This window comes from Marmota marmota, unplaced genomic scaffold (genome assembly GCF_001458135.2).
Source record: "Marmota marmota marmota unplaced genomic scaffold, marMar, whole genome shotgun sequence".
Classification (NCBI taxonomy): Eukaryota; Metazoa; Chordata; class Mammalia; order Rodentia; family Sciuridae; genus Marmota; species Marmota marmota.
Genome location: NW_026000102.1, coordinates 7,457,886 through 7,477,308, shown reverse-complemented (window position 1 = coordinate 7,477,308; position 19,423 = coordinate 7,457,886). Strand labels below are relative to the sequence as shown.

The 19,423-nt window shown below is 62.1% G+C and overlaps 2 protein-coding genes and 1 long non-coding RNA gene across 23 annotated transcripts in view; 2 read left to right on the top strand and 1 right to left on the bottom strand.

Moving 5' to 3' along the window:
• Window positions 1-6: 6 nt before the first annotated feature.
• Window positions 7-2,481, top strand: Prxl2b (peroxiredoxin like 2B). Its single transcript, XM_015501328.2, has 6 exons — window positions 7-218; window positions 547-598; window positions 1,193-1,256; window positions 1,338-1,413; window positions 1,695-1,813; window positions 2,301-2,481. Exons 1-6 carry the CDS (start codon window positions 83-85, stop codon window positions 2,325-2,327), a joined length of 474 nt encoding a protein of 157 aa, XP_015356814.2. The 5' UTR covers window positions 7-82; the 3' UTR covers window positions 2,328-2,481.
• A 981-nt stretch (window positions 2,482-3,462) lies between these two features.
• The window catches only part of Mmel1 (membrane metalloendopeptidase like 1), a 32,111-nt gene continuing 16,150 nt past the window's right edge, over window positions 3,463-19,423 (bottom strand). For 2 of the 16 annotated variants that reach the window (XM_048783782.1, XM_048783773.1), the window contains 22 exons: window positions 19,205-19,282; window positions 18,615-18,671; window positions 17,705-17,869; window positions 17,426-17,506; window positions 16,348-16,443; window positions 15,670-15,788; window positions 15,116-15,181; window positions 13,657-13,863; window positions 13,485-13,574; window positions 9,567-9,703; window positions 9,178-9,271; window positions 8,132-8,260; window positions 7,572-7,670; window positions 7,195-7,275; window positions 6,727-6,830; window positions 6,393-6,451; window positions 5,916-6,035; window positions 5,151-5,284; window positions 4,976-5,041; window positions 4,377-4,472; window positions 3,959-4,074; window positions 3,463-3,874 (listed from right to left, as the gene is read on the bottom strand). In XM_048783782.1, coding sequence (XP_048639739.1) covers window positions 3,775-3,874; window positions 3,959-4,074; window positions 4,377-4,472; window positions 4,976-5,041; window positions 5,151-5,284; window positions 5,916-6,035; window positions 6,393-6,451; window positions 6,727-6,830; window positions 7,195-7,275; window positions 7,572-7,670; window positions 8,132-8,260; window positions 9,178-9,271; window positions 9,567-9,703; window positions 13,485-13,574; window positions 13,657-13,863; window positions 15,116-15,181; window positions 15,670-15,788; window positions 16,348-16,443; window positions 17,426-17,506; window positions 17,705-17,869; window positions 18,615-18,671; window positions 19,205-19,282 — 2,294 coding nt within the window. In that variant the 3' untranslated portion in view covers window positions 3,463-3,774. Of the gene's footprint in view, window positions 3,875-3,958; window positions 4,075-4,376; window positions 4,565-4,594; window positions 4,735-4,975; window positions 5,042-5,150; window positions 5,285-5,915; window positions 6,036-6,392; window positions 6,452-6,726; window positions 6,831-7,194; window positions 7,276-7,571; window positions 7,671-8,131; window positions 8,261-9,177; window positions 9,272-9,566; window positions 9,704-13,484; window positions 13,575-13,656; window positions 13,864-15,115; window positions 15,182-15,669; window positions 15,789-16,347; window positions 16,444-17,425; window positions 17,507-17,704; window positions 17,870-18,614; window positions 18,672-19,204; window positions 19,283-19,423 lie in introns of those variants that run through there. The other 14 variants (XR_007340842.1, XR_007340843.1, XR_007340845.1 and 11 more) reach the window with 14 other exon arrangements.
• The window catches only part of LOC125610799, a 13,504-nt gene continuing 5,371 nt past the window's right edge, over window positions 11,291-19,423 (top strand). For 3 of the 6 annotated variants that reach the window (XR_007340848.1, XR_007340847.1, XR_007340851.1), the window contains exons 1-2: window positions 11,291-12,050; window positions 12,464-18,689. This is a non-coding gene — a long non-coding RNA (uncharacterized LOC125610799). The remainder of the gene's footprint in view (window positions 12,051-12,463; window positions 18,690-19,423) is intronic. The other 3 variants (XR_007340852.1, XR_007340849.1, XR_007340850.1) reach the window with 3 other exon arrangements.

Sequence of the window (19,423 nt, the reverse complement as noted above, 5' to 3'; positions counted from 1 at the left end):
TACGGCCCCGCAGGCCGTGGAGCTGCGGAGCCTGTGGCAGGAGCAGGCGTGCGTGGTGGCCGGGCTGCGGCGCTTCGGCTGCATGGTGTGCCGCTGGATCGCCCGGGACCTCAGCAACCTCCAGGGTGTCTTGGACCAGCATGGCGTGCGCCTGCTGGGCGTCGGGCCGGAGACCCTGGGCCTACAGGAGTTCCTGGATGGTGGTTACTTTTCCGGAGGTGCGACCCTTCCCCAACTCTGGGTGTTTGGCTGTCGCCCTGCCCAGCCCTGGCCTGGAGGTGCTCTTGTGTGGAGTCCTCGTACTTCTGCGGCATCCTGGTCCCCCTGTTGTGCCCTTGTATTCCTGGCCTTCCAATTTCACTGGTCACTTCTTTATCTCAGTCCCTCTTCTCAACAATGGGGAACTCACCTTACCTTGTCCCTCCTGACCCAGGATGGATGAGCTGGGCACGGTAATTGGTCAGGAGACAGGACAGGATGTAGGAGGGTGAACCTGAGTGGGGCCAGCATGGGGCCTGGTACACACGCCTGTGCTTTCCTTTCCAGAGCTTTACCTGGATGAGAGCAAGCAGTTTTACAAGGAGCTGGGCTTTAAGCGGTAAGTGTGTTGGGGTCCAGGGGTCCAGGGTGTGCATTGCCCCCTTATTCCTGCTGCCCTCTACTGGCTCTGCCCTCAGTAGGCTGGCTCTGTTAGCACTCGCAGCTCCAGCCAGCTCCTCCGTCAGCCTGTTTCTGGGGTGTTACTTGTTCTGTGACAGGCTTCTCACCTAGGCCTGCCTTTAGCAGGCTGCAGTGTCCAGACTGCCAGAGAGGGTTTTGGAGTCCAGTGCCTCCATCAGGGGCCATCCCAGCCTTCTGGTGCCACAGGCTGCCTGCCTGCCCGGACTGGCAGGGCCAGCTGAGCAGATCGTTGGGCATGCTCAGCTTGGGGCCTGGTCCCTACGCTTCACACCCTTGGTGGGGCTCCAGGCCAACTGTCCCCAGGCTGGGTGTCCTAGGGCTCCAGTAGCTGCTCCTGGCTGGGGTGGTTGCTGATCTGATTGCCTTGTGCCATCTCTGAGCCTCTGGTGAGATGAGTGGGCAGGGCAGAGCTTGAGCCAGAGCTGGTCTGTGCATCTGCTGGAGGACCGGAGGGTGGGCTCTGGGGCTCGGGCTCCACCAGAGTCTGGGCTAGCAGGCTGTGTGTTTGCAGGTACAATAGCTTGAGCATCCTTCCAGCTGCTCTGGGGAAGCCTGTGCGGGATGTCGCTGCCAAGGTACTGTGATGGCCAAGGTCAGCAGGAGTAGGGGCAGTTCCTCCCTCTAGGACTGACTTCAGCCTGTTCTTTTCCCTCCAGGCCAAGGCTGTTGGCATCCAGGGGAACCTGTCTGGAGACCTGCTGCAGAGTGGAGGGCTGCTGGTAGTCAGCAAAGGTGGGCTCGGGGGGCTCCAGGCCACGTTCTCAGTGGGAAGGCCTGGGGAACTGGGTGGCTGTTTTTGGCTTTCCGTCTGCCCCAGTTCCTCCCCGTGGTATGTTCTGGCCCTCAGTGTTGGCTTGGCAGGGTGGGCTGTGGGCAGAACAGCTTTCTTGTCTCTCTAACTAGGTGGAGGTTGTGACTGGCCAGGGTTGCCAGGGTCAGCTGGTCTCCTGTCACATGAGTGCAAGGTTCAGGTGGCCTCCCAGTGTGCCCTGACCATCGATCTGCTTTTATAGGTGGTGACAAAGTTCTGCTGCATTTTGTCCAGAAGTCCCCAGGTGATTATGTCCCCCAGGAGAGCATCCTGCAGGCTCTGGGCATCTCTGCAGAGACCTTCACCAGCGAACCCCCTCAGGTGAGCCGAGGCCTGCCTGCTGCACACAGCACACCCCTCCCCTGGGCCAGCACTGGCACGGCCAAGTGCTGAGCTGCAGCCTCTGGGGATTTATGTTTTTTCCTGCTCATGGTATCCCAGGATTTATGTCATTGTGACCCCACTTGCAGAAGGGATCAGAGTGTAAGGGACTGAGGGGCAGTATGACTAGGTGGACAGGCATATCTGGACCCACCCCTATGGGTGGTGGCTCTAGGGCAGAGAAAGGGCTCTTTTTTGAGCCTTGGAGGCTGGGGAGGGCTTGGGTTTTCCCAAGGCTCCACTGTTGGTCATAATGTGGTCTTGGTGGCCAGCTTCCTGTGCCCCAGGTGGAGGGGAGTGAGTGCTGTTCAGGTGGGTGGCCTCCTGCCTTAAGTATGCCCCTTTCTGTATGTGGGTGGGTGAGCCCCACTGTTCTTGGCACCCGGGGAATGTGGCTGGCCTGACAGGACCCCTGCTGTCCTTGCAGTGTGACGAGGAGGCGTGTAGGAGGTGATAACCCTGAGCTCCTCTGACCTGGGAGGCGTCTGCTGCCTGGGGTGTGCTGGGAACCAAACCAGAAGAATCGTCACAGAGCTGCTGGATTAGGGTGCTGGACTGTTCTGCTCCTCGGGCAAAAACAAGCCATTAAAACTGCAGCTCCTAGGTCAGCACGGTCCTCCACTGGCTCTGCACCTGTGTCCTCTGTGGCCCCACCTCCCTCTGGACTGGAGAGGCAGTCCTCCAGGAGCCAGGGTATCATCTTCCCACCATGCAAGTCGTTGCCCTGTGGAGGGGACACATCCTGCAGTCTGCAGACTTCAGGCCCCTGGCACACGTGGCCCTGAGGACAGCCCTTGCTGTCCTATCGTTTCCTCCCCAGGCGGTCTCATGCTGTGACCCATCTCTGACTAAGGATGGAAGTAGGCCAAGGGTGGGGAGAGGAGGGTTTGGCCAGGCTCTGGCCCCAAGCAGTGCTTGTATCTGAGGGTCTCCTGTGGATAGCTGGGTTTTCAGGGTGGAGATGGTAGTCAGGTGGACAGAGACTCGGAGCTGGTGTTGGGCAGAGGCTCTCCGACTGGAATTTCATCATGGCCACCCTGCTAGGGCTGCTGGCCTGGGAGCCACCATCCCTCCAGGGTCCACCAGGTCTGCAGCAGAACTCCAACGCCCCTCCCACTTCATTTCTCTCCTCTCAAGGGCTCCCTTATCCACATGGCTTCTGATGACCACATCAGCACCTCCTCTGTCTCCCTAGTTCAAGCTTGGGGACCACAGTGTCCTCCTGCATGGCCTTGTCCCCCACCCACACACCAGTGGTCATTTTGCAAAAACAGGGCAGGCGATGCGGCCCTTGGCAGCCTGATAACTCCTCTGGCTTCAAGTGACACAAAACTAAGATCTCAGTGCCAGGCTGAAGCTCCGCAGACCCCCTGGGCCACCGCCGTCCCGACCTCAGACCCTTGAGTCAGTGGCCCCTGGAGGTGGCTGTCTGGCACATCCTGGCCACTGCCAGGTCCCCACTAGGATGCTGGACGCTTGTTCAGAGACCATTTCCCTGGCAGCTCACTGGGGTGTTTGCCGCCTGACCTCGTTTGCCCTGGCCACTGCCCCGACCCCCACCAGCCCGTCCTGCACACACAAGGCGTAGCCTTCTTTCAAGCCTTTATTCAGCTCGTGTCTGAAGCTCATAGACATCGGGCAGCAGCGAGCTTTCAGAGCGGGTGGAAGATGGTGGATGGTGTCTATGGGGCTGCATGGGGCTCTGACCCCTGAAGGTGGATGCGGAGGTGTCAAGTGACCGGTGTCAGGCGGTGGCTGTGTTTCAGGCTGGCACGGAGGTCGGGCCGGCACCATGGCCACCTGGCGGGGTGCCTACCAGGTCCCTGCTGGCTGCACTGTTGTGCTGAAGGAGCCTCTGGGCAGCGGGTAGGTGTGGACCGCACAGTGTGGTTCAGCTTTGGCTACCAGACACGGCATCGCTTCTTGGGGTGCATGCGGGACCCCTGGGTGCAGTGGAAGGTGTCAGCGAAGGCAGCCAGGTTCTGCAATGAGCCCAGCACCCTGCAGACGAGCGGGTGGACAGAACAGCCTGAGACAGGAGCCTGGGTGTGTTCGGGGGCACGGGAGTGGGCAGGGGGCACTTGCCTGTACTTCAGGGGACTGTGGACGTCAGTCTTGATGGACTGGATGGCAAACTCAGGCCGGTAGGACCCGCACCACACCTGCGGGTGCACCAAGGGCGTGGCTACAAGGCTGTGGGGCTGGAAGGGTGCCCCTGGTTGTGGCAGGGTCCGCAGCAGTCCCCACGGCCCAGGCTGCCCCTCGGGTGGGGGAGGAAGCCAGCAGGTGCTCTCCTCCCTGGACACTGGCTCTTCCTAGCTCCCTCCCCTGCCAGCCTCTTCCTCCAAAAAGCCTTCCAGGACCACTGGTTCTGGTTCTGTGGTCTGGCCAGCTCACAGTGTCCCTCGAGGCCCTATAGTGGGCCCTCCAAAGTGCCAGGCTGGGAAGTGGGCCCTCCAAGGTGTGGTGGGGAGGCTGGGGGCGGGTGGGACAGGAGCTGCACCTGGGCGTAGTTGACGAAGAAGAGCTGATTGCAGGTCAGCTTCAGTCCTGGTAGCTGCTGGTCCTTGCCACCCTCCTTGGTCCACTTTAAGTAAGCCTGCAGGCCCAAATGGGTGCTGGGCCTGGCCAGTGCAGCCAGGCCTTCTGAGCCCTTTGATCTCCATGCAGAATGGAGGTTGGCTCCAGGACCTGTGGACGGGGGCCCTGCTCTGCAGCTTAGGGCCCTCGGGCACACCCCTGATTCCCGAGCTGCCTCCGCATGCTTACTCCAGCAGGGCTCCTTGGGGTCTGGCCAGGTGGCCTGCCAGCTGGTGCCCACCCGAATGGGTACCTGGTACCTAGGGCTCATCCATTCCTGGCTGTAGGTGAGGGATGCTGAGGTGGGTGGACATGTGGTCACTAGTCCGCTACCTCATTTGGAGATGGTAAGTGGCCAGCTCAGGCCGGTTGAGGCCCAGGGCCTACCCATGGCCAAGAGGTGCTCTGGGGCAATGCTGCCTGCCCAGTCAGGAAGAGTCCCCAGGACACGGTCTCAGCCCATGCTGAAGGCCCTCTGTCCCCTGCTCGAGGCTCCTGCTCGAGGCTCCTACTTGGACCCACCTTGTACGCCTGCCGCACTCCTCCGTTGTCCGCGATGTTCTCCCCCAGGGTGCTGTGTCCGTTCACCTGTGCATAGAAGACAGGTGGGCGCGGGCCCGGCCCTGGCCCCGGCCCCGGCCCCCCTTTCCCGCAGCACCAGGGCCGAGTGTGGGTGGGCGCGGTGGCAGGCGCTCACTTTCTGCTTGTCAGCCAGGTCCCAGGTGTAGTTGCTGTACTGGTAGACCATGCATTCCGACTGCTTCCGGAAGTGCCAGGCCGAGAAGTTGCTCCACCAGTCCAGCATGTTGCCGTTCTTGTCGAAGTTCCGGCCTGAGCAGGGCAGTGCGGAGCTGGCTGTCCCCCAGCCCCAGCCTGGACTTGCCCTCCCCCCAGCCAAGGCCTGTCCACGGTCAGGCTGCTTGTGCTGGCCTCCAGCTGACCCCAGGAGCTGGAGCTCACACTCCTGGGCAGAGCCCGAGCCCTGCAGAGCCGGACACGCTCAGAGGGGACGGGTGTGCTGCAGGGCTTTGGCCCCAGAGAGGGAGGGCTTCCGTGGTCCCCCACACCCTGACATTAGGGCCTGCTGTTACTGGGTCCTGGGGTCCTAGGGACACTGGGTGTATGGCTTCCTCTGGACGTGCTTTCTAAACCCCAGGTGAGGGAACAGGGCCCCCAGGAGCACAGGGGTGCCTTTGGGGGGATCACCATGACCATCTTGGGGAAGTGACCAACCATGAAGGGGAATCAGGACCTTGCTGTACCCCTGGTGGTTTCTCTGGATGGGGCCCTGGGTGGCATTCAAGACCTAATCTGCCCCAGCTCCCTCGAGTCCAGCACATGTTCCCATGCCCTGGCCTGTGCCCCCCCCCCCCAGACCTCTTTGGAGGCCCCAGGAGCTCCTGGAGGCAGGTGTGTGGCTGGCAGGTGCAAATCTGGTCTGGAGACCCCGGCAGCCCCTTACCGTTGTCATCAAAGCCATGTGTGATCTCGTGCCCAATCACCATCCCGATGCCCCCGAAGTTCAGGGCCTGCGGCTGTTCCTTGCTGAAGAAGGGTGGCTGGAGGATCCCAGCAGGGAAAACTGTCCCCAAGGGGGACAAAGAATAAACTGAGTGGGCACATCTGTGTGCCATGCTCAGGTGTCACCTCCAGGGTCCCACCATCCACTCCCGTGGCTGGGAGATGGACTCCTCCTCCCCAATGTACAGCTGAGGAAACAGGCTGAGAGGCCAAGAGGGTGGGGCTAGATCTGGGACCCTCTGGCCTCTTGGCCATCGTGTGCCTTCAGGGACTGCCCCCTGCATGCCCCTGACTCCTGCAGCTGCGCAGCCCTGACGGGTGACAGTGAGGTGGGAGAGTGCACTCCCCTTCTGGCAACTGCTGGGGGGGCTGCCCCAGGACTCTGGGGGCGGGGTGGGCAGCGAGGCGGCGGGCATACCAATCTGGTTTCGGTTTGGAGAGTAGAATGCGTTGACCACGGCAGCCCCGATGATCCAGCTGTGGTGAACACACCGTCACCTGGGCCCCCGTCTGCTGGGACCTTCCCTCGGTGCCTCCCTGCCCTGGCTGGCTAACGCCTGTCCTGTCACAGTGGCCGTGCCAGAGCACGTGCCATGCCTGGTTGTCAAGATCCAGGTACTCTCTGCACCTCCCCCAAACGGGGTGGGGGGGAGTCTGAGACAGGCCCAGTGTCCCTCCCCAGCCTCAGCCAGGCACAGGGCCACCCCTACCAGCAGGTAGCTCCTGAAGGCCACACTGGCCACGCCACTCACACATTCTGGTCCACCTGTTCCCGAAGCTTCTTGAGGCTCCTGTGGGCATTGGCCTTGAGGTTCTGCAGCCCATTCTCAAAGTACAGGTCCTCTGAGAAGTTCAGCTATGAGAGAGGGGCAGCCACGGCGGTGCTCAGGCTGGTCCTCGGAGGGATGGGCGAGGGGTCAAGGGTGGTCAGGGCAGGGCCTCGAGACTCGCCAGTAGCCAGCAATGGCCCCTGCTCTGGGTGCAGACGGTGGGGTGGGGGGATGAGTGGGGCCCTGGCCCTCAACATCTACCTATGTGACTCTGAACCACCCCCGGACCCGAGTCCCCCGTCTGCAAGCTGAGATGATGCTAAAGCCACCCCAGGCTGTGGGAGGGTGCCTGGCCCAGAGCCCCGTGTCCCCGTGGTGGTTTGGAGGCAGGGGCTGGGCGGTGGGCAAGGCAGGCAGAGGTCCTGAGGGGCACTGGGGGTCGGGGCGCACGCTGGAATACTCCTCGTCCAAGCGCTTGTTCCCCTCCAGGATGTAGTCTGGGTAGCCGATCTGCTCCCGGATGCCCATGGCCTGAGGGGGAGAGGACTGGTTGTGCCCCGGCTCCCCGTAGGAGGCTACCTGCCAGTTCTGCCCCCTGCCTGGGACTAAGGGCCAAAGCCCCAAGAACTGTGTAGCCAGCCAGGGCCTGGGGAGTCGCCTATTTGTCCCACAGGTGCAGACCCCCACTCCCTGGCCACGGCCCCTGCCCACAGCCTGTTCCTGGAGTGGCGGGGATTTCCCATTCCTGATTCCCCCCCTGGGGCCGCCCCTGTGGGTGGAGGTCCTGACCTCGGGGCTACTGGGGGCCTCTGAGTGGCTTGCCCCACCTTCTCCTGGGCCTTCTTCTTAGACTCCTCGTCCATCCAGTTCAGCTCATCCAGGGTCTCCACAAACACAGCCCGCACCTTGTTGATGAGTTCTTTGACCTGGGGCACATGGCCTGCGTCCTGGACTCATCAGGGGGCCGTGTGACCCACCTTCAGGGACTTTTGGGTTACTGATCTAAGACACCTCTGGAGGTGTCCCCGGGCTGCCCCAGCTGGGGGCTTCCTGGGTGACGTGTGGTGTTGGTATGGGGGTGACCACCTCCATTCAGGGTCCCTGCCCTGGGGCTCAAGTCCTTGCAGGTGCGCAGAAGGCCTGCTGGCCCTGGGCTCACTGTGTGTAGATCTTGTGCCTGGCTCAGGTGGTCTGCAGGGCCCAGGGCTGGGGGCAGCAGGGATCTGGGGGTCAGAAGCACTGGGTGGCAAGGTTCCCTGGCCTCCCTCTGGGGCCTCTGGGACAAACACGTGCCCTCTGGATGTCCCTGAGCGAGATGCACAGGGGCCTGGCCTGGGTGTGCCCCGTGTGGAGGGCCCGCCTTCCCATGGCAGGAAGCAGCACCCACCATGTTCTTGCTGTCCTTGGAGAAGGCCTTCTTGACGTAGAGGGAGCCCACGGCGCTCTCCATGTTGCTGTTCACGTAGCCCACGCACTCCTGCCAGCGCACCTCCTCCACCGTGGTGCCGTACAGCGCCTGGCATCGGGGTCTGCCTCACTGCGCCTGCCCTCACGGTGCACCCTCTCGCTGCATCCACAGCCCAGGTCCCGCGTGGGGCCCTGGGTCTGTGAGGCCAGCAGACCCACCCTGTCCCTGGTCTTGGGGTGCCACCGGCCAAAGTGGGATGTGGGACATGGGATGTCTCAGACTTGCTTCCAAGTGCTGGCTGTGGGTGTGGGAGCTGGACAGCTGTGGGGCTCCCACCCACCCAGGCCAGGTGCTGGGCCGCTACTCTGGGAGAGGTGGGGTGATCTGCTGGGCCGGTCCTCCCTCCGCCCTGGTTATCTGCCTCCAAGACACAGGGCTAGTGTTGACCCTAGAGCAAGCTCTGGGGACTGTGTCCACCCTGGCCACTAGCCCCAGCCCCCTGGGCCCTGTTTCCCTACCACTGAAGTGGTGATGAGACCGCATGCCCGTGTGTCCCCAGGGGTGGAAGGGGAAGGCATGGAAATGTGATCTGGCCAGCGAGTGCCCTGCCCGGTGCCCTGCTGCTCCTCCTGGCTGCGGGATTGCCTGCCTTTGGGAAGCTGGCTTGCCCCTTTGCTGGGTCTGGCCTCCTGGGCTGCCTGTTCCTGCCTCTGGGCCTCTGCCCTGGCTCTCTGCTCCCTGCAACTCTCCCCTGGTCTCTTTACTGCCCTTAAGGTCAAAGTCACCTCCATGTGGCAGCTTGCTCTGTTCCTGTCCCCTCCCTTCAGTCACACTTGCTTTGGACAGGAGATTTCTGCTTTGCTGACTGCTGGTTGTTGACTGCCCCAGGGGGCAGGTGCTGGGCCTGCACAGCCCATGCTTTGCCCCGTGGCCTCCTGTGGGGCCCCCAGCTTATGCTCAGTCACCTGTGAAAGAGCAGGGCCCAGCCCCGGGCAGCCTGGAGCCCTGCAGCAGGGAGGGCTCACCTTGCGATAGCTCCCGCGTGCATCCTTGAATCGCTGGCTCAGGGTGCTGATGCGATCCAGCACCAGGCGCCAGACCAGGTAGTTCTGCATGGTCCTGGGGCAGGAGGCAGGGCAGGGGCAGCACAAGTGAGCTGCTCGGCCGAGAGTGGGATGCAGCTTGGCCAGCGCATCCTGCCCATGCAGAGCTCCAGGTGCCAGAGTGACCCAGGCGTCAGTCTGCCTGGCCCTGGTTTCTAGCATAAGGCTCCACAGCTGCTAAGTGTGACCTCCCTTGTCCCCGGACCTGAGGGCACCTACTTGATGCAGCCCTCTCCTGAGAGCGGAGCTGTGTGTGTGGACGGGGCAGCGACACACAAGCTGTGGCCCTTGGGCCCTTCTCTGGGCCTCACCTGGGAGGGTACATGTGGATGACCTCTTCAAGGTTCTGCAGGTAAGGAATGCCATAGACCACCACCTCCTCATTGGGCAGCAGCGTGATCTTGACCGAGGACAGCACGGATTGTATGAACAGAGTCCAGTTGAATCCCTGCAGGAGGAAGGAGCAGGGAGAGATGGACAGCTCCTGGGCACCCAGGAAAGCCAGCCCCACCAAGGAGTACCCAGAGGAGGGGAGCAGGGAGCAGTACAGCACTTGGGTGGCCGTCCACAGAGTCCAGGGGCCCGGAGGCAGGTGAGAGTTTGTGAAAAGTTAAGTGCAATTAATGAAATCCCTGTGAGAAATAACGGTAGAAACAACAAGCAGAAAATATAAATGGTCTCACAGGTTAAGTAAACTGACTCTTTCAGTTGAAACATTCCCACAAATTTCCAGGCCCGTCTGTTTTTTCCAGTGCATTCCATCTGACATTTAGGGAGAACAGACTGTTGATCTTATTAAGGACCAGGGTAAGGAGATAATAAGAAAACACTAACCAGTGTTATGATAGTATATACAAAAATTCTGAGCAAAATGTTAGCAGATAGAATGCAGCTGATCCCAGGGGTCACTGGCGTGCGTCACAGGCCAGCTATTTGAGGAGTACAAGTTTGGTGTCACATTTCAAAATCCCATCAGTAGAATTCACTACGGTAACTGGATAAACGAGGAGAGTCACATGATAATTCTGATAGATACAGAAAGGGCACTTAGTAAAATTTACCATCACTCACTATAAAGACTCTTGGCAAGCTAAAAATAGTTCTGTGACCTGATGTGGGAAATCTACAAACAGTTCCAGCCACGACGGGGAAACTGTCCGGCAGGCCAGACTGGCGAGGCCCGGCCCCGCTGCCTGACCCAGGGCGACAGGCCGAGTCTCCCACCAGGACGGCAGGCGGGTCCCCCCAGGGTGAAGCGGGACAAACGAGGATTGGCGGGGGACGCTTCCCGCGTGGCGCTTCCCCAGATGGGTGATTTCTTGTGTATGAAGCCTGAGAATCTGCAGAGGAATCATCAGGACTAACAGGGGAGCTGAGGAGCACCCTGTTTCCCCAGGTGGGATCTCTGTGTGCGGGCGGCCAACCAGGAGGTGGACTGACTACACAGAGCCACTCACCCCGGCACGCACAGAGGCCCTGGGAATAAACCTGGGGCGAGCTGCGAGAGAGCTGGGAACCAGCTCCGCAGAACTCAGAGAAATGGGAAGTCATGAATGAATGGAGGCTTCTATCGGGCTCAGAGGTGGGAAGTGCGGAAGGTGCGGTGCAGTCCAGCTGCCCGTCTTCCTCAAAGCACTTCCTAGCAGAATCCCAGCAAGCACTCTGTGCTGATTGAAGGTTTTATATGAAAATACGGGGGCTGGGGTGGGGCTCAGTGGCAGAGCGCTGGCCTGGCGTGTGTGAGACACTGGGCTCGATTCTCAGCACCACATATAAATAAATGAATAAAATAAAGGTTCAGCAACAAATAAACTATATTTCAAAAAATGCAAAAGGTCCAGAACAGTTCAGACAACCTTCTTTTTTGTACTTTAAATTTTTTTTTAAAGACGTTGATGGACCTTTATTTTATTCATTTATTTATACGTGATGCTGAGAATCACATCCAGGTCCTCACACATGCTAGACAAGTGCTCTACCACTGAGCCACAAGCCCAGTCCCGACCCCCAGCCCCCTTTTTTTTTTTTTTTTTGAGACAGGGTCTTGCTAAGTTGCTGAGACTGGCCTTGATCTTGGATCCTCCTGCCTCAGCCTCCAGAGTTGCTGGGATTACAGGCATGCACCACCATTCCTGACCAATATAGATAGTCTTTTGAAGGACCAAGTTGCCAAACTGATTGGATATCAAGAGTCCTCAGAAAGCTGCAGTAGTGAAGGTGACCGTGGCTGGCACATGGACAGAGACCAACAGAACAGAGAGTGTCCAGAGACACACAGAAACACACTTGGTTTACACCAAAGATGGCACTTGCCAGTGGTCAGGGGGTCATCTTATCAACAGATGGAGTGGTCATGGGAGATTCCTAAGGAAGAGACCAGACAACCCTCCCTCTCACTGTGGCTGCCAACCAGTTCAGGGCAGACCGCAGGCCTGGACGCCCTGGAGGGCAGAGTCCAGACAGTCACTGGAGCATCAGCATGCAGAGAAGATTGCTACGCCTTTGATAAGTCGATAAACTGGACGGTTTCAAACACTCCTCGGAAAGAAAGGGCCTGCTGCGGGAGTGGGGACGCGAGCTGCTCTTGGGGGACCCTGGCCATCAAGGGGTGCTTCTGGAGCAGGCAAGAGCTCCGCCAGCAGCAGGGGAAAGGCAGACAGCTGCAAGACCAGGGCAAGGGACTGAGCGGACACTCCCAGAAGAGGGAGCCGCGGTCAGTGGACGGAAACGGCACCCAGCCTCTTGGGCCTCAGGAAGCCCAGCTGGACGCAGATGCAATGCTACACATGCCCAAGGTGGGTTGGGGAGAAAGGTGGGCGCCACCCAGCCCTGGTGAGGCGTGTGGACCGTGAGCCACGGGGAAGGCCGGTGCGTGCCGCCCACGACTGAACGGCCCCTCCCACCTGGCACTGCCCACACACCGCAGACGATGGTGCCGCAGCCCTGCCAGCCCAGTCGGGGGCCAGGGTGCAGCTGCCGCGTTACCAGCTGTCACTCTGTGCTAGATGCAGGCATGCGGGGTCACCTCGAGGTGTGGCACAGGAGCCTGGGGTCAACATCAGGCGCCACATCCCTGCTCCTCGTGTGGGAGTGAGGGCGAGGTGCCCAGGGAGGAGAAGGCAGCAGGGGCGGCAGGGGCAGCAGGGGCAGCAGGGGCCTTGGCCGGGTCCTGTCACTGGGCACTTCACAAGCCTCTCACCACTCCCAGGCCACCCCAGGCACCTCCAGGCCACCTGAGGACTTCCTCCGCCTCCTGCCTCTGGCCCTGAGGGCTCTTCCTTCAAGATAAGCACAGCCTCCACCAGGCCCACTGCCCGGCCTGCCCTGCCCTGCCTGGCCCCAAGCCCTCTCACAGGAGTCCAGGCCTTTATATGGTCCCCAGGCTGATGCAGTCCACTGGCTCAGCCCCCTGACCCCTCGCAGCCCTGCCTTGGGCCCTTGGTGGCCCCGACAGCCGGGCAGTCTCCCTGGCCCCTCTCCCCATGGCCAGCACTGGCCCTGCGTGGCTTTCTGCTTTCCTGCACATTCCGGGTCACTCGCCTGCCGTCCCTCCCTGGGTGGGCCAGGCTTCGTTCTGTGCCCCGATGGAGCCCAGTCCTGGCCCTGCAGAGGTCTGCTGGACAGGGAGCCAGGGGCTGGGTTGGGGGGAGGGGTGTTGCAGCTGGCCATCTCTCGGGGCCAGTGTGCAGGACAGGGACTGGGCCTCCCAGGACACCAGGGGTGATGAGCGGGGTCCAGGGCTCTCGCCAGGGTTCCAGTCTTATCCTTGGGAGAGCCGTGCGTCTGGACGCTCCTGTGACTGGTCAGGAGGAGGAGCTCCGGGTCCGTTCTCCTCCCGCGGACTTCCTTTGCCACAGCTGCTGAGGCTGGACCTGCACTGCTTCTGCCCCTCCTGGATACCCCTGGAGCTGGCCAGCCCCTCAGGGCAGGGCTGGGTGGGCAGAGCCCCTGGGCCGGGAAGACCTGAGGACAGTCTGCAGCCTCCCCATCCTGTTTCCTGATAAACTGGGGTCACCCAACCCTCATGGTGAGACAGGGTGACTGTCCCTGATGACAGGTGGTGACTGCTGTCCCTCTGGGATTGGCCACCATGCTTGGTTGTGCTCAGCATATTACTCTTTGGGTGCAGCGAGTTGGTCCCTGCCTGGGGGGCATGGTTGAAGCACAGTGGGGGTGAGGTCAGGCCCGGGCCGGCGCTGGCACTGGCCTCCGGTGCACGCCAGCCTCACCTTCAGGGAAAACTTGTGCTGGAGGTCTTTCAGGTTCATCCTGTGGTACAGGGCCGTGACGTCGTGTCTCTCCTCCTGGGGCACTGTGGCCTGCATGTAGGCTGGGGTCACGTGGGGTGGGTGGCCGGAGCCTGGCCGAAGACCCCTGGCCCGGTCCCCGGCCCCGCCTCACGTTGGCCAGGTGCGTCTCCAGCTCCAGCACCTGCGTCATGTCCTTCCGCACTAGCTTGTTGTCCTTGGGGAGCTTCTTGTCCTTCCGCAGCATGGTGGCCACCGATATCATGAACTGCAGGTAGGCTTCCCGCACCTGGGCCAAAGGACCGTGGATGGAGTTGGGCCGCCTTGGCCACCTCGGCCGCCTCGGCCACCATGGAGCGCTCTGTGGGGTGGGGTGGGTGATGACGTGGAGCAGCCCCCAGGGAGCCCGTCTGGCCAACCTCAGCCCCCAGGCTCTGCAGCACACAGTGCCCTGTGCCTGCCCAGCTCAGAGCCCGGTGGCCCCCATCACACTCCCAGAACAGCTGTGTGCCCCGTGGACCTGCTGTCCACCCAAACTGTGGTGTCGGGCCCCACACCAGGGTCACACCAGATGGCTCACACTAGGCCATTCCTGACCCAGCTCCATCCCTGCTGACCAAGTGACCCATGCCCCAGCCTCTGTGGCAGAGGGCTCTGAAGGGCTGGCCCTGCAGGCACCTGTGAGGCTCGTGTTGTGGGAGGAAGCCTGGGGTGGGGGCTCCTAGCCAGACTGAGACCCCCTTTCCCCTCCCATCCTGGGAAGGGCTTTCCTCAGGGCGAAGGAGCCATAGAGACCACCCCTGTACTCTGCTCCGCACCAGGCAGAGGCCACCCCTGTACTCTGCTCTGCACCAGGCAGAGGCCACCCCTGTACGCTGCTCTGCACCAGGCAGAGGCCACCCCTGTACGCTGCTCTGTGCCAGGAGGGCCAGTGCCCCCTGCAGGTCTGATTGAGGTGGCCCATGACGGGACACTCCAGCTCCTGATGTCTGAGGATTCTCCGGACCCCTGGGCTCCATGCTTTGGTGTCAGCCGTCCTTCTTCCTGGCCTGACCCATCCTTCAAAGCTCAGCTCACTGCCCCTCTGCCAGGAGGTCCCCCAGGGCTCCCCGCCCTTCCATCGGGGCCACCCACACCTCCTGCCTTTCTGCTCTGCTCCTGGGGTGCCCCACCCCCTACCTGCTCTCTGCTCTCTGACTCTTCCCTGACCCCAGCCCCCTTGCCCTGGCTGGCCTTTCTGGACACTTGTCTCTCTCTCCTGACTGAGCCCCTTGCTACAGGAGCAGAATGTGGGCTCGGGCCCAGCTGCTCATGCTGGGCATGTCTGTGCAGACCCTGGCAGTGTGGCCTGCTCTGCATGGCAGGGCTGGTTGGGGCTGGCAGGTGGCCCCACAGGCTGCCTGCTGGCTGAGCTCTCCTGAGCCTGGCAGAGGGTGTTGAAGATGAGCCCTTGCATCTGCGTCCCTGGCATCCAGTGCCAGGCTGGACCCTGGAACTTGCCACAGAAGCTTGCTGTGGGCTGCAAGGGTCTGTGGACAATGGAGCCCCTGGCCCCAATAGGCCCTGAGGTGGAAGGGGGCAGGCACGGCATGGGCGGAAGGGCCCCAGCTCACCTTCTTGCTGTCACCCTCGCTGAAGTAGTACTCCCGGGAGGGCATGCCCAAGGTGGGCTGGTCTATCTGGAAACACAGAGGGTATGACCTTGGGCAAGAGCCCGGGGTCCACAGCCTGCAGCACCCCTCCCAGGACTGCGCCCAGTGGGATACTCGCACCCCTGAGGGTAGATGCTATAGAGTGTCATCCCAGGAGCCTAAACTAGCTCTGAGTGACGGGGAGGCTGGGCAGGGCCTGGAGGGCAGGACTGGGGGAGCCAGAGAAGGGTGGAGGGCCAGGCCCTGCAGGGCACCTCAGTGCTCAGTCCTCCCGGAGTGGCCTCACACATGTTTCCCTGGGGCCCTGGGAGTAGGCTTCCTGCCCTGGTGCCAAAGGCCTCCTTGTCCCTGAGAACCACAGAAATCCTGCTCCATGACGTCCGTCCGCAGAGGCTCAGATGTGGGCCAGGAAAGGGCCCAGGGAGCCCAGGCCCTGAGCACACAGCCCCACTGCCCGGGCCTGTGTCCCCCCCCCCTCCTCGGAGGCCCCGCCTGGCCGGCCCGGGGGCACGTACGTAGATGATGTGGCGGCTGGAGTTCTGGTCGTCATTCCAGATGAAGAGGTCGATGAGGACGCGCCTGTTGAACTGAGCGTTCATCAGGGCCAGCTGCTGCTCCAGCTTCCACTGTGGGCCTGGGGAGTCACGTCCACTCTGGAGACCGTCAGGGCCTGGGGTCTCAGCCCAGCCCTCGCCAGGCAACGCGTCTGCCTCCTAAGCCCAGAGCTCCAGGTGGAGGGGACCCTTGCCCGGGTGGGGGTGACGAGCTTACTGTGGGCCCGGAGGGCTGGAGCGCAAGGGAGGGGTCACTCCTCCCCACACAGGCCACAGGGACAACTGGGCCCCCAGTGCAGCACTGCGTGGGGGCCGCTAACTGCTCTGTGGTCACTCCGGACCCTGAGTTGGAGGGGTGCCGGAGCACGCTCAGAACTGGGAGTCTAGGGGTCCGGGAGGGGTGCCCTCTGCAGAGCTTCGGGGTCAGCTCTAGGAAGCCCCAGTCACAGATGGCACTCGCTCTCTGGCTAGGACCCTGAGCCTGCTCCCAGGGCCCTGAGGTTGGGCTGGCAGAGATGGGCCTCTTGGGACTTCCTGAGAGCTGGCAGCCAGACAGACGGGTGGCCTCCCCTGGAGGGCCTGGTCCCAAGGTGTCCCAGGGGCTATGTCCACTTGTCTGTTCTCCAGGCCTGGCCTCACCTTTGGTCTCATTCCATTTGTCCATGATCACTGGCCACCCTCCCACGGTCTCTAGGACGTCCAAAAGGGGCCGAGAGTCTCGTTTCTCTATCACGCCTAAGAAGGGGAAGAGGGGGGGCTCACATGCCTGACACGGGCCCAAGGGGACAGGTCACACCCAGCCCACGCCCCCTTCACAGGATCAGCATCTTAGCGCAGCGTGGAGGGAGCTGGGGCTGGCGAGCACACGGCCCCGGGACAGGGCAGGGACCTGGGAGCTGGCAGCAGGTGAGTGAGCCTAGGAAAGCAATGACTAGCCTGACCAGCACTGCCACGGTGGTCCCCAGAACTGGCAGCCCTGGGTGTTCCAGCGGGGGTGGGGCTGTGCTGGGGGCTTGACTAGAGATGATGGCTGGAACCCAAGACAGGCGCCTCCGGTGCAGAGCGGGTCTGCGGAGGCTCAGGAGAGCAGCCGCCCGGAAGTAAGTGCAGGCCGTGCAGAAAAGGCAGAGACCGAGGACGGCCACGGCACCCACGCACACCCACACATGTGCACCTGCACAGAGCACACACCTGCTAGACACGCACACAATGCACATGTGTGTACACATCACAGAAACATGTGTGTATAACACAGAGACACTTGCGATGGTTGTGTACTACACACACACACACACACACACACACACACACACGCAACACCCACACATGCATGCTTCTCCTGGGCTCCCGGCAGGACCCCTGCTGCCTGGACAGAGAGTGGCCTGGGTGTGAGCGAGATCACAGGGCCACTGACAACAGGTCTGCTTATGGACCCACAGGCCAGGTGGAGGGCACAGCACACAGACCCATAGCCTGAGCCCTGAGCAGTGTCCACTCCCACGCCTGGGCCCTGGCAGGAGCAGCCCACCTGCAGGTCTCACCAGGGCCCTTCCCTGGGGTTTGTTTCCTGCTGGGGGTGGCTGAGTCCCTGTACTGGGCCCAGGGGATGCTGAGGCTCCCTGAAGAGAGCTCTCAGCTGGACCCCCTTCCTGCAGACACCCAGAGCCCCCCCCGGGGAGGCGGGGACGTGCAGACAGACTACCTGGCGCCCACTCACTTTTGTTCATGCAGGAGCGGTACAGCATCTTGGCCTTCTCCACTGCGGGCCGGTCCTTGTCAGTGGACTTCTCCAGCACACCTGAGGGCAGAGGAGAATGTGGACAGAGGCCTGAGGTGACTGCTGGGGGCCAGGTCAGCAGGCCTGTGCCCTGGGAGCTCCTGATAAAGGGGAGACCCAGGAGGCCCCGGGGGGGGGGCTGCACTGAGAGACCCAGCCAGCCCCCTGTCCTGGCTCAGTGCTGTCCCCACGCTGCTCCCGAGGTGGTGGCTGCTCCACCTTTGAGGATGACCTCCAGCTCATCGCGCAGGATGTCGAAGACGCTGTACCGCGAGCTGGTCTCGGGGATCACGTGACGCCGCAGCCAGCCTCCGCAGGCGTACTGGTAGAAGTCGTCACAGGGCTCCTTGGTTGGGTCCATGTTCTGCAGGATCCTAGCAGCTGCTTGTCCCAGGGTGGGGTGTAGATGGCCTGACTTGACTATCTGCTCAGGGAGTCTCCCTCCCCAACCAGCTGCAGCCATGTGCCCCTGGGAGGGTCAGTCACCCTCTCTGAGCCACGTAAGGTTGGAATCAAAGGTGGGTTCCAGTCTGGGGCTGCTGCTCAACGACTACATGACCTTGAAGCCTCGTGGCTTCCTGAGTCTCACTTCTGGGGACACAGCAGTCTGACCCGAGAGGCCCTGGGTGGAGATGAGCCTGGCTCCAGGCTGCTGGCCCTGCCCTTGAGCTGGCGCCAGCTCCTGGCAGGACCTGAGCCTCTCATCCATCAGGTGTGCTTAGCCCCCATCTGGGGTTTGTTTCCTGCTGGGGGTGGCTGGGTCCCTGTGTTGGGCCCAGGGGATGCTGAGGCTCCCTGCAGAGAGCTCTCAGCTGGACCCCCTTCCTGCAGACACCCAGAGCCCCCCCTTGAATCCTGGTCCCTTGGAGGCTGGGGACGTGCAGACAGACCACCTGGTGCTGCAGGACCGACTCTGGCAGAAGCGCCTGCTGGAGTCTCTCCTGTCCCTTCCCCACCCCACCTGTGCAAATGGCAGCCTCTGACCCCAACAGGAGACAAGCGTGTGCAGAGCAGAGCCCTGGTCCTCAGAGCCACCAGGCTGCAGCTGCAGGGGCACGAAGGAGGTGCAGGGAGCCCCAGCAAGCCCGGCCCCCCACTCCAGGAGGGCCCTGGGTGGGCTGCGCCTCACCTGCCATCACGCAGCCCGAGGTGGTGCAGACCTCCGAAGGCGAGGACTCTTTGATGGCTGCCAGCAAGGGGTGGTGTGAGTGCCCGGGAGTACGGGTGGTCAGGCTGGGTGGGGCCCGTCCTCACCACGCCTCCACCCCAGAGCCGGTCTAGCCTCAGCCTCAAGGCATTTCTGCAGCACAGCCCAGGGCTTCCCCAAGGGCAGCTTGGATGACCTGTGAGTGACCCAGGGCCCCTTTTACATCCCCTGCCCCCACTGGCCCTGCAGTGGCCAGGCCCCTGAGGCTGACACTGGCCATGCCTTCCTGCCTCCATTGTCGGGGACCTGCTCCTCCAGGTGCCCCCTGTGCTGTCCCCACCCTGCCCTTGTCCCAGCTGGACGCCTCATAGGCAGTGCCCAGTGGCTCCCCAGCACCCAGCTCTGACCCAGCAGGTGCTCAAGGTTGGCGTCCCTGGACTGTCCTCTCTTCCCCCACACCCCTCCTGCACCCACGTGCGGCTCCTGGCCCTCCAGGGAGACCCCGCCCCGTGGCAGGTGCGGTTGCCGAGCCCACCTCCTTGGGGCTGTCTGGCAGGGAAGGCAAAGGCTACCTCGGGGTTTTCGTTTTACGGTGGTCGTCTCTTCCTGGGAGAAGTACAGCCGGCTAGTAAAGGGGGGCAGCTGCTTCCCTGGGGAGAGACATGCGCTTAGCTGGCCTCCAGCCTCGGCCTCCAAAGGACAGCACCAGTGTCCCTGCAGGGCCGGTTCTGCAGCCCCCCCCCCACCCCACAGTGGACGATGCAGTACCGATCGCAGGGCAACCGGGATGG

Excerpts from the sequence above, each read along its gene's own strand:
- Prxl2b (XM_015501328.2), top strand. The coding sequence starts at position 83 with ATGGTGTGCCGCTGGATCGCCCGGGACCTCAGCAACCTCCAGGGTGTC. Across the intron at positions 599-1,192 it reads AAGGAGCTGGGCTTTAAGCG|GTACAATAGCTTGAGCATCC; the intron begins GTAAGTGTGTTG and ends GTGTGTTTGCAG. Across the intron at positions 1,814-2,300 it reads TCACCAGCGAACCCCCTCAG|TGTGACGAGGAGGCGTGTAG; the intron begins GTGAGCCGAGGC and ends CTGTCCTTGCAG.